Source organism: Podarcis vaucheri (genome assembly GCF_965113315.1).
Source record: "Podarcis vaucheri genome assembly, chromosome: 12".
Lineage (NCBI taxonomy): Eukaryota > Metazoa > Chordata > Lepidosauria > Squamata > Lacertidae > Podarcis > Podarcis vaucheri.
This window is the reverse complement of record NC_138750.1, coordinates 57994074-58011940: the sequence shown is the minus strand read 5'-3', so window position 1 is coordinate 58011940 and position 17867 is coordinate 57994074. Positions and strand designations below refer to the sequence as shown.

The window sequence follows — 17867 nt, the reverse complement described above, 5'->3', positions numbered from 1 at the left end:
AGTTGTAGTTTTTGGGTCACCTTCAAAGGTAGACCTATGCGGAACACAAATATTAAAGAACTCATAGAATCAAATGGACAATTGTAATAAAAACAACATGGCGCCAGTCCTTTCACTGAACACAGTTGCTTCCCAAAAGCCTGTTGGAAGAAATTCTTCATCATGTGGCAGAAAGACAGCAAGGAGGGAGCCAGTCTGGTTTCTCTAGGCAGAGAGTTCCAAAGTCTAGGAGAAGCCACCACCGAGAAGGCCCTAAATGGCATGGAAATGTGGTTAATCGACAAAGAGGAATGAAGGAGTCCCATCGCACCCGCGTGGCTGTGCAGTGTGGATCTCACACATTAATTTGCCATCCTTTGCAGCTGATGGGGTGACAGGGACATTTGAGAGATTAAAGAGCTCATCAGATGTTAAGTCCCCTTGCAAAGGGGCAAATTAATGCAGATGGGAAAATATAATCCACAGAGAGGATTAAGAACATGGCTTGGAGCCGAGACAATGTGCTGCTCTGGAAAGACCTGCTAACCCTTTGTTTGCCAAAAAATAAAAAAGCAAGGGGAGGACAGGCTGGATTATGAATTCCAGCTGTTGCCCCAGACTACACTTGACTAATCAGACCATCTGATTACTGAGAGCCAATGTGGTGCAGTGGTTAAAGTGTTGGACTAGGACCTGGGAGAACAGGGTTCAAATCCCCATTTGGCCACAAAGCTCACTGGGCAACATTGGGGCCAGTCACTGCCTCTCAGCCTTAACGTACCTCACAGGGCTGTTGTGGGGCTTAAATGGGGAGGGGGAGAACCCTTTTGGAGAAAAAAAGGTGAGATATAAATGCAATAAAATAAATAATACTCTGTGCCAAGGACACCCAAACCCACTCCACTGAAATAATGTCCCCAAGTCTGAGGGAGGTGTGTACATATATTTAATTTCCTTGCAAAACATCTTTTGAGATCCAGCTTTAAAAAAACGAACAAACCCCAAGCACCTGGGATTTTGAAAATAGCCATCTTATTTAGCTCTCCACCATGTCAGTTGTCAGCCTCGAATTCTAACTGCCAAACCGGCACGGGTGTCATCAGCATATTGTACTACACATCATCATCATCATGCAATATGTAAATGTCTAGTAAGTTTCCCATTAATTAACGCCATAAAAGCTGATAGATATCCTAAGCTATTAGTGGAATGGTATTGTTGTTGTTTAGTCGTTTCCGACTCTTCGTGACCCCCTGGACCAGAGCACGCCAGGCACTCCTGTCTTCTACTGCCTCCCACAGTTTGGTCAAACTCATGCCGGTAGCTTCAAGAACACTGTCCAGCCATCTCGTCCTCTGTCGTCCCCTTCTCCTTGTGCCCTCCATCTTTCCCAGCATCAGGGTCTTTTCTTCTCTTCTCTTCTCATGTCTTTTCTTCTCATGAGGCGGCCAAAGTCTTGGAGCCTCAGCTTCAGGATCTGTCCTTCCAGTGAGCACTCAGGGCTGATTTCCTTCAGAATGGAGAGGTTTGATCTTCTTGCAGTCCATGGGACTCTCAAGAGTCTCCTCCAGCACCAGAATTCAAAAGCATCCATTCTTTGGCGATCAGCCTTCTTTATGGTCCAGCTCTCACTTCCATACATCACTACTAGGAAAACCATAGCTTTAACTATACAGACCTTTGTTGGCAAGGTGATGTCTCTGCTTTTTAAGGTGCTGGGAACAGTATTACCCGAGTATTAAAATTTTGGCTGGATTTTCAGCATTTCAGACTCTCAAATCCATAAATCTTTATGGTATTCTTGAATTTGCATCTTGCCTTTGCTCTACAGAAATCAAGGCAGCACTGAGAGTTCATCCTCCCCATGATCTTCACAACAGCCTTGTGTGGTAGGTTTGGGTGAAGCAGGATGTGGCCCCAGGACCCAAGCGAGCTCCATGCCTGAGTGGATATTGAATAAGCTATATATAGGCCTCTGTGCATGCTTGGGACAAAGCAATATAAATATTATAGTCCCAGCAGGACTTTCATCCTTTAGTGTCAGTTGGCCACTAACAATCATTCCACATATTTCTGAAAACAGAGGGTATTGCCAGTGCTTATGTGTCCAAAATGGTACCACCAACAAGCAAGAGGGATACACCTGCAGCTTTGCGGGTACCCTCAAAGTCTGCTGAAGTACATAAAGGGAATCCTGACTGGCTATTTTGGGGGCAGGGTGTGTAAAAGCAAGAGGGACAGGTAATCTGAAGGAGCATCTCCACCCCCATCATTCTACCCAGACACTGAAGTCCAGCTCCGAGGGCCTTCTGGTGGTTCCCTCACTGTGAGAAGCCAAGTTACAGGAAACCAGGCAGAGGGCCTTCTCAGTGGTGGCACCCATCCTGTGGAACGCCCTCCCACCAGATGTCAAAAAGAACAACTACCAGACTTTTAAAAGACATCTGAAGGCAGCCCTATTTAGGGAAGCTTTTAATGTTTGATGCATTACTGTATTTTAATATTTTGTTGGAAGCCGCCAGAGTGGCTGGGGAAGCCCAGCCAGATGGGCGGGGTATAAATAATAAATTATTATTATGGAATGGAGTATCCTGAGGCAGGGCGTGGCTGGCTGACCGGAATCCTAAGCAGAAGCGCTTCATACTGCAACATTTTGTTGCTGTTCCCAGCAACAAAACGAGCAGTCAAGTCCTGCTATTATGGTGGAAATGCCAGGAATAGGGCTTATTATTTCAGTATGGGGAAAATATGAAGCCAGGAGCAGGATGGGGAATGAAATCTGAACATAATAAAACTCAGCCTCTGTTCAAAGCTGTCTGGAACAGGCTGCTAAAAGGCTTCTGGCTTGGCGTGATGGGTATAGTGGGCCTCACCTTAGGGACTAGCAGCTTGCCTGTTTCTCCATCTGTTCACTTGTAAACAAAGAGTTTGTTGCCAAGGGCCCCATAACACAACCGCACTTGCTCCTGACGAGGAAACGAATCCTGCATACGGGTGCCCATGGAACAGCCGGTCACTTGAGGGAACACCTCAAACAACGATGTACATGTGAATAAATCAATAAATCAAATCAGATAAACCATCCCTGGGGCATTTGTGACTTGGACAGATTTCCTTCTTTCGCACCAAACGTCAGATGCATATATTCACTGTTTACTCAACTCTGACTTTGCAGTATATTTTTAGCGCATTAATCTTTGCTCCGGATTTAGCAAAGGAGACCAGGGATATGGGGTGTGTGTGTGTGTGTGTGTGTGCAGTCAAGACTATCCCCATGGCTCCTGAGCTTGATTTTAGGGACTTTGAGTCACTCCGAGGCAGAATCTATTTCTCACACACACACACAGTTCCTAAGGCAGCCGGTCCCCAGCTTTTCTGCCGAAAGTCCTTCAGGAAAAGGCTTCCCCGATAGTGAATCCCGAAAGCGTCTGCCATGGATCTAGAATTACACTTACAGCTGTTACTCAGCCCCCCTCGTGCCACCCCACCCGCCAACAACAGCCACCCCTCCCTGGCAGGCCAGTTTGTCATATTAAAAGGTGATCGGCTTACATATGCTGCCGAATGGATTCCCTAAGCTCCGTAATGCTGTAGCTATATATAAAAAGCCCCTCTTGCTGTGGAAACTGAGCCACACAGTCAGCTGCGTTGACAGCAAGTATCTCATATTCTCTTAGCTCCATCTGGGAGCAAAAAAGGGGGGACTTCGGACGCTCACGGGTTCAAAGGAGTGGGAAGAGAAGACCTAGGAGGAGGAAGAGACAGGAGCCATGGCCTTGCCGATGGAACAAGCCGAGGAGTTGCGTCTCTACCAGCAAACCCTCCTCCAGGATGGTCTGAAAGACATGCTAGACCACAACAAGTTCCTCGACTGCGTCTTGAAGGTCAAAGGGAGAGAATTCCCGTGCCACCGCCTGGTCCTCGCCGCCTGCAGCCCCTACTTCAGGGCTATGTTTCTCTCGGACATGGAGGAAAGCAAGAAAAAGGAGATCGACTTGGAGGACGTCGACCCAGAAGTCATGGGGAAGATTCTCCACTACATCTACACTTCGGAGCTGGACATCACCGAGCAGAACGTTCAGGACATCTTCACGGTGGCTAACATGTTCCAGATTCCTTCCATCTTCACCGTCTGCGTCTCCTTCCTTCAAAAGAGGCTTTGCCTCAGCAACTGCCTGGCCATCTTCAGGCTGGGCTTGATGCTGGACTGCGCACGCCTAGCCATAGCGGCGAGGGACTTCATAAGCGACCGCTTCACCCTCATCTCCCGGGACGACGAGTTCAACCAGCTCTCTCCTGACGAGCTCATCGCCATCATCTCCACTGACTCGCTCAACGTGGAGAAGGAGGAGACCGTCTTCGAGGTGGTGATGAAGTGGGCCACCGCGAGGGACCGCGAGGCCCGGGCGAAAGCACTCCCGGTGGTCTTTGAGAGCATCCGCTTCCGACTCATGGACAAAGCTTACTTCAAGGACCATGTGGAGAAGCACGCCTTGGTCAAATCCAGCCCAGAGCTCCTCAAGAAGGTCCAGATGGTCAAGGATGCCCATGACGGGAAGTTCACGGTGGTGAGAAAGACGTCGGGGAAGAAAAAGGGGGAGAAGAAAGCTGGTGACAATGTCATCAACGGAGAGGTAGAGCAAGAAGCAGGAGAGAAAGAGGAAGAGGAGGAGGCTCTCCCAGGGATCTTGAACGACACAATGCGCTTTGGGATGTTTCTACAAGACCTTATTTTCATGGTCAGTGACTCTGGGGCAGTGGCCTATGATCCAGGCGCCAACGAGTGCTATTTCGCCTCCGTCTCTGCTCAGATCCCAAAGAATCACGTCAGCCTGGTCACCCGCGAGAACCAGATCTTCATAGCAGGTGGAATTTATTACAACGAGGACAATAAAGAGGACCCCATGAACTCCTATTTCTTGCAGGTACCACTTGTTGTTTTCTTCCTCCTGGCTTGTGAATGATGTACACAGCTTGCTGCTCCTGGGCCAAGAGTCATGCAGTGCTAGATTCCCCCTGGAGTGTGGAGCCGACTCCAGGGTGGTTTAGGTCCAGTTTCAGATGTGCACTGGTTCAGGCAGGCCTGACGCTCTGTTTTAAGTTTGTGGCTCAGCAGGGATGGTGGCAAGTTCAGAACAATGGCATTGTATCACCTTATATTGCATTACCTGGATAGTTATTGCTTTGTTCATAATCTAACAGTTGTCTGGCTAGATGAGGCAGGAGATCCACATAGCCAGGGGTCCCGCTTCCCCTTTAGCCGAACACAAGTGGGCCCTGCAACAGAAAGTTGCAGTATGAAGTGCTTCTGCTGAGTATTCCAGTCACATATTGGGAGCCGAGAAGGTCTCTTAGCAACTCTCAGCACGCTTAACGAACTACTGTGCCCAAAATTCTTTGCAGGAAGCTATGACTGTTTAAAGAGGGAGTGGGTGGCGCTGTGGGTTGAACCACAGAGCTTAGGGCTTGCCGATCAGAAGGTCAGCGGTTCGAATCCCCGCGACGGGGTGAGCTCCCGCTGCTCGGTCCCTGCTCCTGCCAACCTAGCAGTTCAAAAGCACGTCAAAAGTGCAAGTAGATAAATAGGCGGGAAGGTAAACAGCTTTTCCATGTGCTGCTCTGGTTCGCCAGAAGCGGTTTAGTCATGCTGGCCACATGACCCAGAAGCTGTACGCCAGCTCCCTCAGCCAATAAAGCGAGATGAGCACCGCAACCCCAGAGTCGGCCACGACTGGACCTAATGGTCAGGGGTCCCTTTACCTTTTTTATGACTGTTTAAAATAGTATAGTGCTTTGAGAGCAGGGTGTAAACATGGCCTAGTTCTCCATTGTTCCAGAGGGCAGGACTAGAACCGATGGGTGGAAATGGCAAATGCGGTTGGACTCTGTTTCCCATCAGCCCCAGACACCAAGGATACTAGTCCGGAGTGATGGGAGCTAGAGTCCAGACACATCTGGAAGGCTACAAGTTTCTCGCCCCTGCATTCAGAGGAACATCCAAATGATGAGATTTGTTGAACTGTGGAAGAGGCTCTCCTTGTCCCCTGGAGGTATAGAAGCAGAGGCTGGATGGTTCTCTATTGGGGAGGCTGCAGCTGCATCCTGCATTGTAGATCCAGTGGCATTGGGCCAGATAACCTCTGGGGGACCTGTCCACTCCATCATTCTGCTGCCCAACCACAACGAAAGCTATATCTCAGTCCTAAAAACCCTAGCAGCAGGGTGAGCATAAACCCTGCTCAATGCAGTGTGATGTACTTCTGAATAAATCTATACAGCATCAACTCCAACTGATCAAAATTGGGATGCTTGTTTTTTTGGCCCAAACTCTTGCAGGAGTCGGGTGGCGCTGTGGGTTAAACCACAGAGCCTAGGGCTTGCCGATCAGAAGGTCGGCGGTTCGAATCCCCGCGACGGGGTGAGCTCCCGTTGCTCAGTCCCTGCTCCTGCCAACCTAGCAGTTCGAAAGCACGCCAAAAGTGCAAGTAGATAAATAGGTACCACTCTGGCGGGAAGGGAAAAGGCGTTTCCATGCGCTGCTCTGGTTCGCCAGAAGCGGCTTAGTCATGCTGGCCACATGACCCGGAAGCTGTACGCCGGCTCCCTCGGCCAATAACGCGAGATGAGCGCCGCAACCCCAGAGTCAGCCACGACTGGACCTACTGGTCAGGGGATCCCTTTACCTTTACCTTGCAGGAGTCAGTTGACTTGGGTGAGAGTGAGAGGCCAAAAAACAGGACATTCTGGGATCTAATCAGAAGCAAAGGTTGTCTTCTGTAATTCCAAGATGTCCTGCTCAAATCTAGATGGCTGAGGGGTATGACACAGGTCCACGCTCTTTGGAGTCTTCTTCTTCCTGTATAACAGGAGTGGGAGACTTCAGGCCCAGGGTCCAAATGTGACCTTCCAGGCCTTTCTATCAGACCTTTTGGACTTGAGTGCTTTGGCCTGGCTGGAAAATGTCCCCAATCTCTGATGGAACCTCTGGGCTTCCTGGACGGAGGATGAAGGGGTGTACAGAAGAAACAAGCTGGTTTTGCCTCTGGTCCTGCGGCCCTCAGAAAGTTGTGCAGGTGGGACTGTGGTCCTCAGCTCTGCCCTGATGCTTCTCTGCCTTATCGCTTCTCTGCAGTATGACCACTTGGACTCAGATTGGCTCGGGATGCCTCCCCTGCCGTCTCCGCGCTGCCTGTTTGGCCTCGGCGAGGCTGAAAACTCCATCTTTGTGGTTGGCGGAAAAGAGCTGAAGGAAGGAGAAGAAACCCTGGACTCAGTCCTGTGCTACGATCGGCTGTGAGTGCAAAACAAAGTCATAGAATCATAGAGTTGGAATAGACCACAAGGGCCATCGAGTCCAACCCCCTGCCAAGCAGGAAACACCATCAGAGCACTCCTGACATATGGTTGTCAAGCCTCTGCTTAAAGACCTCCAAAGAAGGAGACTCCACCACACTCCTTGGCAGCAAATTCCACTGTCAAACAGCTCTTACTGTCAGGAAGTTCTTCCTAATGTTTAGGTGGAATCTTCTTTCTTGTAGTTTGGAGCCATTGCTCTGTGTCCGCTTCTCTGGAGCAGCAGAAAACAACCTTTCTCCCTCCTCTATGTGACATCCTTTTCTATATTTGAACATGGCTATCATATCACCCCTTAACCTCCTCTTCTCCAGGCTAAACATGCCCAGCTCCCTTAGCCGTTCCTCATAAGGCATTGTTTCCAGGCCTTTGACCATTTTGGTTGCCCTCCTCTGGACACGTTCCAGTTTGTCAGTGTCCTTCTTGAACTGTGGTGCCCAGAACTGGACGCAGTACTCCAGGTGAGGTCTGACCAGAGCAGAATACAGTGGCACTATTACTTCCCTTGATCTAGATGCTATACTCCTATTGATGCAGCCCAGAATTGCATTGGCTTTTTTAGCTGCTTTTTTTTTTTAGTCGTTGGTTTCAGGCTTGGGCCTAAAACCTGAGCCAGCCAATACAGACTCCGAAGCAGATTTTGGACGAGGGGCAGTCCACATTATGACCCTGAGGCCATTGTTCAAATTTTGACAGGCAAAACTGTGGGTTGGAGGGTGTTGACAAGCTGCAAGGTGTGCAACCAAGATGACCAGGGGCCTTATGAGGAACGGTTGAGGGAGTTGGGAATGTTTAGCCTAGAAAAGAGGAGACTGAGAGGAGATATGAGAGCCATCTTCCAATATCTCAAGGGCTTTCAAATGGAGCTTGTTTTCTCCTGCTCTGGAGGCTAGGATCCGAACCAATGGATTCAAGTTACGAGAAAGGAGATTCCTTCTAAACATTAGGAAGAACGTTTTGGTAGTGAGAGCTGTTCAACAGTGGAACAGTCTCCCTAGGGAGGTGGTGAATCTTGGACCTTTTTAAGGAGAGTTTGGATGGCTATCTGTCAAAGATGCTTTAGTTGAGATTCTGAGTCGCAAGGGGTTGAACTAAGACCCTCAGAGTCATTTCCTACTCTACGGTTCTATGATTATATGAAAATGGAGGTTGAATCGGCCTCAGTTGTGCCTGTCAAAATCAACAAGGGCCTCAGGGTAATAATTTGTCACCACTGGGATTAGCGTCTTTATTTATTTAAAACATTCCCATAACACACAAACATTAAAAACAAAACAACGTCTGGGTAGTTTGCAGCAGCAGACAACAACCCATAACTTACTTTATAATTATGCTTTAATTGTGTCGCCGCTTTTATTGTTCTATACTATGTCTGCATTTAATTTGTTCCTTGTGAGCCACCCAGAGAATTTGGATTGCGCAGAAAATAGATACAGAAGCCATCCGTTAAAATAGTTAATCACAGCAAAAGGCAGCAGTAGAAACGATTGCAATAGATTTTTTTTATTTTTTTTTTAAGCACGTCTGAGGTTAGAAGCCTGGGGAAACAGGGAGATATTTGCTTGGTGCCTAAAAGACATTCATGGTAGTGGGGAGAGATTTTAGTATGCTGCTGTGAAAGGGGCAAAGAAATGGAGAAAAGAGGGGTGAAGGGGAGCCTAAGGCTGCAATCCTAGAGCCATTTTCCTGGGAGGACAAAGAAGCAAATACCGTATTTTTCGCTCTATAACACGCACCCAACCATAACACGCACATAGTTTTTAGAGGAGGTAAACAAGGAAAAAAATATTCTAAACGAAACAGTGGATGTATGATTTTTGTGGTTCATGCTGTGGCCACAGACATGTGATCTGACGGTGAGTTTGGGGTAGCCCAATGCAAAAATCCTGAGGATCCATGTGGATCCGTGCTTTGTAACCACGTTTTAAGTGGGGAGGGAAGGAAAAGCACTCAAGGGACAAGGAGCACGCATGGGGTGTGTGGAGAAGGATGCTGCTAATAATGCAGAAGAGGGGTATAAGGGGAGAAGGCTCCTCTCCTCTCCCGCTTTGCTCCTTTAAAGCAAGCAGGCTCTGCTTCTCTCCCTCCTCCCCGGCTTAGAGAGCTGAAAAGTTTTGCTGCTATTTAGCGAGCTGAGTGGGGAGGAGAGAGGGACAGAGAGCACGGTTTAAAGCAGCCAACCAGACAGGAGCCGCTTACACCTGTGTAAGCGGCTCCTCTCCCGCTTTGCTGTTTCAAAGCGAGCCACGGAGGAGGGAAGGAAGGGGAACCATGGATCCTCTGCTCACGACTGCAGCAGATCCCCCCGCCACCCGTAGGCATTCGCTCCATAACACGCACAGACATTTCCCCTTACTTTCTAGGAGGGAAAAAGTGAGTGTTATGGTGCAAAAAATACGGTATGTCAGAATTCCCTCAGTGTCTCCTTTTCTTCAGTTCTCGATGTTAGTTTGCAGATCTTTTTTTTAAAGAAAATTCATCAGTGTGTTCTCCTAATGGGCACATTTATATGCAGTTTTTTTGGTGTAATATACATTTTTTGTATAAAATACCATTTTTGCCCAGCGATTCCCCCTAACGCAACGCATTTCTGGATGGCCTGGGGGCCTGGGAAGAAAGCTGAAGGCTGCCTGAAATAATATCATTCTTCTGTCCACCAGGTCCTTTAAATGGGGAGAAGCGGACTCCCTTCCTTACCCAGTCTATGGCCACAGTGTGGTATCCCAGAATGACCTCATCTATGCCATCGGAGGCAAAGGAAATGACAAGTAAGTGAGAGCAGTGTTAGAAACAAAGATATGAAAGCTAGGAGCTAAATGGCACCTTAAACCGAGGTTATGGGCGCAACAACGGAATGTCTAGGCGCAGTTTTAAAAAATAACAATAATACAAAGCAGAAACTGAATGAACTGCAGGTAAAATATTATGTTCATTTCTCACATGCTCTAGTAGTCCTTTCCCCAACCCCCAACCCCCTGATATTCTTAAGAGGGTCTCTTCTCCAGTCTTCAGAGAGTAGCTGGAAGCTGAAAAAGGTCCTCCTTTCCTTCCACTCTGCAGTTTTAATCTGAAATCTTAGGCGCGTTTGTTATGTACTGAGCTGAATCCTAGAAAAATAGGATGCAGAATACAGCAGTCTGATTGGTCCGCAGGAGCCACCCAATCCAGCTCCAGGTGGAAGTGAACCAGTGACCTGATTGCCCTGCAGGAGCAGCCAATCAGGCTTCTGGATGAAGTGAATCAGCAACCTGATTGGCCTACAGGAGCAGCCCAGAATTATCCAATCACGGGGGCCCATTGTGTAAATAATGTATATATAGCTAGACGTTTGGGGGAATGTTTCATTCATTGCGAATCCCCACGGCGGGGTGAGCTCCCGTCGTTCGGTCCCAGCTCCTGCCCACCTAGCAGTTCAAAAGCACCCATAAAGTGCAAGTAGATAAATAGGTACCGCTTTCTAGCGGGAAGGTAAACGGCGTTTCCGTGTGCTGCGCTGGTGCCGGCTCGCCAGACCAGCTTCGTCACGCTGGCCACGTGACCCGGAAGTGTCTTCAGACAGCGCTGGCCCCCGGCCTATAGAGTGAGATGGGCGCACAACCCTAGAGTCGGACACGACTGGCCTTCGGGCAGGGGTACCTTTACCTTCATTCATTGCAACTACAGACTGAATAAAGAGCATGAAATTCGCACTCGACTCCAAGTATATTTCAGTGTTCATGTTGAGTTCTGGCACCTCTTTTTCAAGAAAAATGACACTGAATTTGACACAAGAGCTGTGTCTGGTTGGCTGCCATCCATCTGTCTCGGGAGACAATGGAGGAGTGAGCCTTTGAGGGTGCAGTCAAATTGTTGGGAGAGTTACAGCGCCTGCTGTGGCTATAGAGACCGATATGAGAGAGACCTGTTTTGTTGCAGCTGTAGCAGATGACGGTGTCGAGTTGTGCTGCACCTTGTCTCGGTCCATTCACTATCAGAAGCACAGCTGGTGGTGACCAGAAGAGAGAGCCTTTTCTGTGGCTGCTCCCATATAGTGGAATTTGCTCCCCAGAGATGTTAAGACTGGCTCCCTCCTTGTCCTCCCTCTGCCAGCAGACTAGGTAAAGGTAAAGGGACCCCTGACCATTAGGTCCAGTCGCTGATGACTCTGGGGTTGCGGCGCTCATCTCACTTTATTGGCCGACGGAGCCGGCGTACAGCTTCCGGGTCATGTGGCCAGCATGACTAAGCCACTTCTGGTGAACCAGAGCAGCGCATGGAAACGCCGTTTACCTTCCCACCAGAGCGGTACCTATTTATCTACTTGCACTTTTGACGTGCTTTCAAACTGCTAGGTTGGCAAGAGCAGGGACCAAGCAACTACATCGCAGGGATTCGAACCGCTGACCTTCTGATCAGCAAGCCCTAGACTAAGACCTCCCTGTTCAGACAGGCCTTTGGAAACTCAGCTGAAAGATGATTCTGACCACTAGGCTGCTCTCAGAGAAGCCTGCATTTTCATCACTGGTTCCAAATGTGTTTTGGAGCATTTTAACTATTGCTTTTCAACAGTTTGTTTTTACTGCTCTATATTTTATAATGTTAGGGACACGGGTGGCGCTGTGGGTTAAACCACAGAGCCTAGGATTGCTGATCAGAAGGTCGGCGGTTCGAATCCCCACGACGGGGTGAGCTCCCGTTGCTCGGTCCCTGCTCCTGTCAACCTAGCAGTTCGAAAGCATGTCAAAGTGCAAGTAGATAAATAGGTACTGCTCCGGCAGGAAGGTAAACGGCGTTTCCGTGCGCTGCTCTGGTTCACCAGAAGCGGCTTAGTCATGCTGGCCACATGACCCGGAAACTGTCTGCGGACAAACGCCGGCTCCCTCGGCCCATAGAGCAAGATGAGCGCCGCAACCCCAGAGTCGTCCGCAACTGGACCTAATGGTCAGGGGTACCTTTACCTTTACCTTTATTTTATAATGTTGTTTTTAAACATCGTAAACAGCCTTGAACCTCAGTTTGGGAGAGAGGTGGGATTATAAAAACTTTAAATAAACTAAACAAACCTCACCCCTGCCCCTTCTACGCCAGGAAGTGCCTGAACACACTCCTTGTCTACAACCCAAAGAAGTTTGAGTGGAAGGAATTGGCTCCCATGAAAACAGCACGATCACTGTTCGGGACGACAATACACAACGGGAAAATTTATGTGGTGGCTGGAGTGACCGATTCCGGCTTGACCAGCTCGGTGGAAGTGTATGACATTGCAGCCAATAAGTAAGTGCCTTGCCTGGCAGCACATAGAATTGTAGAGTTGGAAGGGACCCCAACGGTCATCTAGACCAACCCCCTGCAATGTAGGAATCACAGCTCAAGAATCCCATCCAATCTCTGTTTATAAACCTCCAATGCAGGAGAGTCCACCAGCCTTCCGAGTTAGTTTGTTCCACTGTTGAATCGTTCTTAACCCTCAGGAAGTGTTTCCTAATGTTTAGCTGGAATCTCCTTTCTCGCAATTTAAATCTTTTGGTTCGAATCCTCCCCTCCTGACCAGGATTTCCCAGAACTATTGAACCCCAAAGCACGTTTCTCACCACCACCACCACTAAAATTCCTGTGCTGCAGAAGCTTATTTGCAAATTGTGCCAGAATCAGAATTATCAGACAGAGGAGGTTCCCCGTTGCACTCTGCGTGAGTCACTGATCTGTGCGATGCTTACAGATAGAAAGAGGCCTGTTCTGCGCAACTACTCACACAGAGATGCAGCAGGTATACAAACCTTTGGCCAGGTACCTCTGCATTAGGACTAGACAGGATAGTTCAATCCCACCCAGAATTCCCTGTCCAGTGGAGAGTCTCGATGGAAGGAATCTGGACCAGAGGGGTAGTAGGATTTTGGTGCCCATTGCTTTGTACTTGTGCCCCATTGCATGCCCCATATCTAGTGCTCTTATGCGCATAGGGATGTCAGCCAGGGAACGTGCAGGCAGAGAGGTCTGCATCCTCACGCTCATCTGGTTTTCTGTGCCATGTCAGGTGGGAAACCTTCCCGGAATTCCCCCAGGAGCGCAGCTCCGTCAGCCTGGTCAGCTTGACAGGTACTCTCTACCTGATTGGAGGCTTTGCCACCGTGGAGACAGAGTCGGGGGAACTGGTGCCAACAGAGCTCAACGACGTTTGGAGGTAAGACGTGCCGACATTTTTCAGCCTCGCTGGCATTCATGGGAAGGAAGCAAATGGGATATTTCTCATTTATTAAAGGTGTTTTGTTGTGATTGTGGGTTTCTGTGGGTGAGTGCCTGGAGGCGGTTGGAGGATGGATGGCGGGTAACAGATTGAGGTTGAATCCTGACAAGACAGAAGTACTGTTTTTGGGGGACAGGGGGCAGGCTGGTGTGGAGGACTCCCTGGTCCTGAATGGGGTAACTGTGCCCCTGAAGGACCAGGTGCGCAGCCTGGGAGTCATTTTGGACTCACAGCTGTCCATGGAGGCACAGGTCAAATCTGTATCCAGGGCAGCTGTTTACCAGCTCCATCTGGTACGTAGGCTGAGACCCTATCTACCTGCAGACTGCCTCGCCAGAGTGGTGCATGCTCTGGTTATCTCCCGCTTGGACTATTGCAATGCGCTTTACGTGGGGCTACCTTTGAAGGTGACCCGGAAACTACAACTAATCCAGAATGCGGCAGCTAGACTGGTGACTGGGAGCGGCCGCCGAGACCACATAACACCGGTCTTGAAAGACCTACATTGGCTCCCAGTATGTTTCCGAGCACAATTCAAAGTGTAGGTGCTGACCTTTAAAGCCCTAAACGGCCTTGGTCCAGTATACCTGAAGGAGCGTCTCCACCCCCATCGTTCTGCCTGAACACTGAGGTCCAGCTCCGAGGGCCTTCTGGCAGTTCCCTCACTGTGAGAGGCCAAGTTACAGGGAACCAGGCAGAGGGCCTTCTCGGTAGTAGCGCCCACCCTGTGGAACGCCCTCCCATCAGATGTCAAAGCTGACATTCAGAAGACATCTGAAGGCAGCCCTGTTCAGGGAAGTTTTTAATATGTGACATTTTAGTGTATTTTTCATCTTTGTTGGAAGCCGCTCAGAGTGGCTGGGGAAACCCAGCCAGATGGGCGGGGTACAAATAAAAAAATATTATTATTATTATTATTATGAGAGTGCCTATTATACCAGATGATGACTTTTAGCTGTGCTACATAGAACCATAGAATTGTGGAGTCGGAAGGGACCCTGAGGATCATCTAGCCCAACCCACTCCAACGCAGGAATATTTGGCTGTCCCATACGGGGATGGAACCTGCAACCTTGCCGCTATTAGCACCACGCTCTAACCAACTGAGCTATCCCTACTAGCTCTGAACAGTAGATGCCACAGAGCCATGATGATGAGTTGCCATTGATAGAAACACACGCACACCCTTCTCCATGGAAGCGCTCAGTCCCCTTTTAGAGCCACCTTGGCCATCTTGTGGCAAGGAGTTCCACAGATTAATTTTGTGCAGCTTTATGTGGGAGTCCTTGGTTTTGCCCCAACGTGGATCATTGATTTTTATAGTGCGGCCCTCCTTTGCCACTGCATCAACCATCTCCCCATTTGGAGAGCTCTTTCTGGAGCCGTCAAGTCTGACCTTGTTTTCTCGGCTCGCTAGAATTTGGGGTTGCCTGAAAACTTAGCTACTTCATGGCAGATTTGGGCTGTCAGAGTATTCCAAGTTACAGGGAGGTAGCCGTGTTGGTCTGTCATAGTCGAAACAAAATAAAAAAAACTCCTTCCAGTAGCACCTTAGAGACCAACTAAATTAGTTATTGGTATAATAATAATAATAATAATAATAATAATAATAATAATAATAATATTTTACGTATACCCCGCTCTTCCCAGTTCAAGAAACTGGGCTCAGGTTGGCTAACAACTAATTTAAAACACTAATTTAAAACACTTAAATTGATGCTACAAAAAACCCAGCATAAAATACGGTATAAGGCGTTTATAACAATAAAATCAAAAATCAATTTAGGTATGAGCTGAAGAATCCGGTATCTGAAGAATATGCATGCACACGAAAGCTCATACCAATAACTAACTTAGCTGGTCTCTAAAGTGCTACTGGAAGGAATTTTTTTATTTAGAGTATCAGGCTGCAAATGATACATAACTAATTGCACCCCCCTCCCACACCTGCACTGCGTTTCCTTTGCAAATGGGGTGGAAGAATCTAAATGGCAACAGAATTTATGCAATTATGCAAATTGCATAATTCCGCCACAGAGAACAATAATGCAGTTTTGAGTGGCAGGCGAGCAGCAGCGTGATGGGATCAGTGCTGCATGGAGTGAATGCCGGGCAGAACAGAGAACCCCACGGTCTTACATCCTTTCTCCAGATCAGTGATGCACAAATCAAAAAAACACTGGTCCCAATGCATTTCAAAAAACAAAATCTATCTAAAACATGGAGGGAGGGAGTCAAAAGAACATTTCGATGTAATAGAACTTTAGCGTGGAACTTGGAAACTCCCTGCCTTGTGATATCAAGCAGGCTGTGTCGCTGCACTTTTTGGCGCCTGCTAAAACAATCCCTGTTTAGACAAGCCTACCCAGGCAGTGGAAGACAGTAGTGCCTGGCGTGCTCTGGTCCATGGAGTCACGAAGAGTTGGACACGACTAAACGACTAAACAACAACAACAACCCAGGTGCTTAAAAGGGACGCGGGTGGCGCTGTGGGTTAAACCACAGAGCCTAGGACTTGCACGACGGGTGAGCTCCCGTTGCTCGGTCCCTGCTCCTGCCCACCTAGCAGCTCGAAAGCACACCAAAGTGCAAGTAGATACATAGGTACCACTCCGGCAGGAAGGTAAACAGTGTTTCCATGCACTGCTCTGGTTCGCCAAAAGCGGCTTGGTCATGCTGGCCACATGACCCGGAAGCTGTACGCCGGCTCCCTCGGCCAATAAAGCGAGATGAGCGCCGCAACCCCAGAGTCGTCTGCAACTGGACCTAATGGTCAGGGGTCCCCTTACCTTTACCTTACCCAGGTGCTTAGAAAGCCGAGGCAACTTTAGTTCCAGTGTTTTAACTTTTGAATGTCTTCAAGTACGGTTGTGGATTTTTCTGGATGTTATTGTTTTATCTTTTTTGTAAAGAACTTTGAGCGTCCCCCTCCCCCTTTTTCTTTTACAATCAAGGAATCACGTGCATAAGATTTTATGAAAATCAGTAAACAAACGTCCCGGCGCCTGTGCATTTTACGCCAGTCGATATAAGAACTGTAGGTCCATTCCCCCCATCTTGGTCTCATCCAGTTCTGTTCCTGACTTTTCCAGGTACGACGAAGAAGGGAAGAAGTGGGAAGGTGTTCTCCGAGAGATCCAGTACGCGTCAGGTGCGACATTTCTGCCCGTGCGGCTCAACGTTCTGCGATTAACAAAAATGTGATTGCATCCCAACATCACTTTTAACTTCCTGCTACCAAGATCTCTTTTTCTCCCTGCCTCCCCAAATTCTTTCTTTTGTAAGTCCGTTTTGATGAGTGTCACTTTTTTTTGGTTAGGTAAAACATTTTGAAAAACTGCTACATTTGCTGCTTCCTGTCTTATTTACTTGGTTTCGCTAATGAGCACTGGGATAATGAAAAGCTGTAAGACGGGCTGGCATTTGTGCAAGAAATTTGTGGAAGGAAATTTGTGCAAGCAGGCACAATCAAATTGGGCAGGAGTTGGTGGGCAGTTCCCTAAATCTTAGCACAACATATGCAGTTCCCTAAATCTTAGCACAACTTCACCCTCTTTTATTTACTGACCTGGGAGGGAGCGGCAGCTACAGAGAGGAATAAGAGGAGTTTGGTTTTGATATCCTGCTTTATCACTACCCTAAGGAGTCTCAAAGCGGCTAGCATTCTCCTTTCCCTTCCTCCCCCACAACAAACACTCTGTGAGGTGAGTGGGGCTGAGAGACTTCAAAGAAGTGTGATTGGCCCAAGGTCACCCAGCAGCTGCATGTGGAGGAGCAGGGAAGCAAACCCAGTTCACCAGATTACGAGTCCACCGCTGTTAACCACTACACCAGGCAAGTCGCTCAGGGAAGGCAGGCAAGACCTTGCAATCTTGCCGAAACTACATAGCCCAGCTGTTCTCTGTACCCTGAAGACATAGTCACCAATTTCCTATTATTGAGGAACTCCCTGGAGTCTTTTCTGCTTCTACCCAGACAGATGGACAGGGGGGGGGACCTGAGGTATATCTAGGTACAGTGGTACCTCGGGTTAAGAACTTAATTCGTTCCGGAGGTCTGTTCTTAAACTGAAACTGTTCTTAACCTGAAGCACCACTTTAGCTAATGGGGCCTCAGGCTGCCGCCACACGATTTCTGTTCTCATCCTGAAGCAAAGTTCTTAACCCAAGGTACTATTTCTGGGTTAGCGGAGTCTGTAACCTGAAGCATCTGTAACCTGAAGCGTATGTAACCCGAGGTACCACTGTATTTGATGTCGATGCCTGGGAATCTGAAATCTGTAGTTGACTTACCTGGCTCAGTGGCTGGGCGT

At 48.4% G+C, this 17867-nt stretch overlaps 1 protein-coding gene across 1 annotated transcript; it reads left to right on the top strand.

Annotated features, from left to right (window-relative positions):
- The first annotated feature begins 3585 nt into the window (after positions 1-3585).
- KLHL40 (kelch like family member 40) lies at positions 3586-16898 on the top strand. Its single transcript, XM_082192380.1, has 6 exons — positions 3586-4904; positions 7112-7272; positions 9993-10100; positions 12400-12585; positions 13346-13492; positions 16648-16898. The coding sequence occupies exons 1-6, from the start codon at positions 3750-3752 to the stop codon at positions 16757-16759; spliced, it is 1869 nt and encodes a 622-aa protein (XP_082048506.1). The 5' UTR covers positions 3586-3749; the 3' UTR covers positions 16760-16898.
- Positions 16899-17867: the final 969 nt, after the last annotated feature.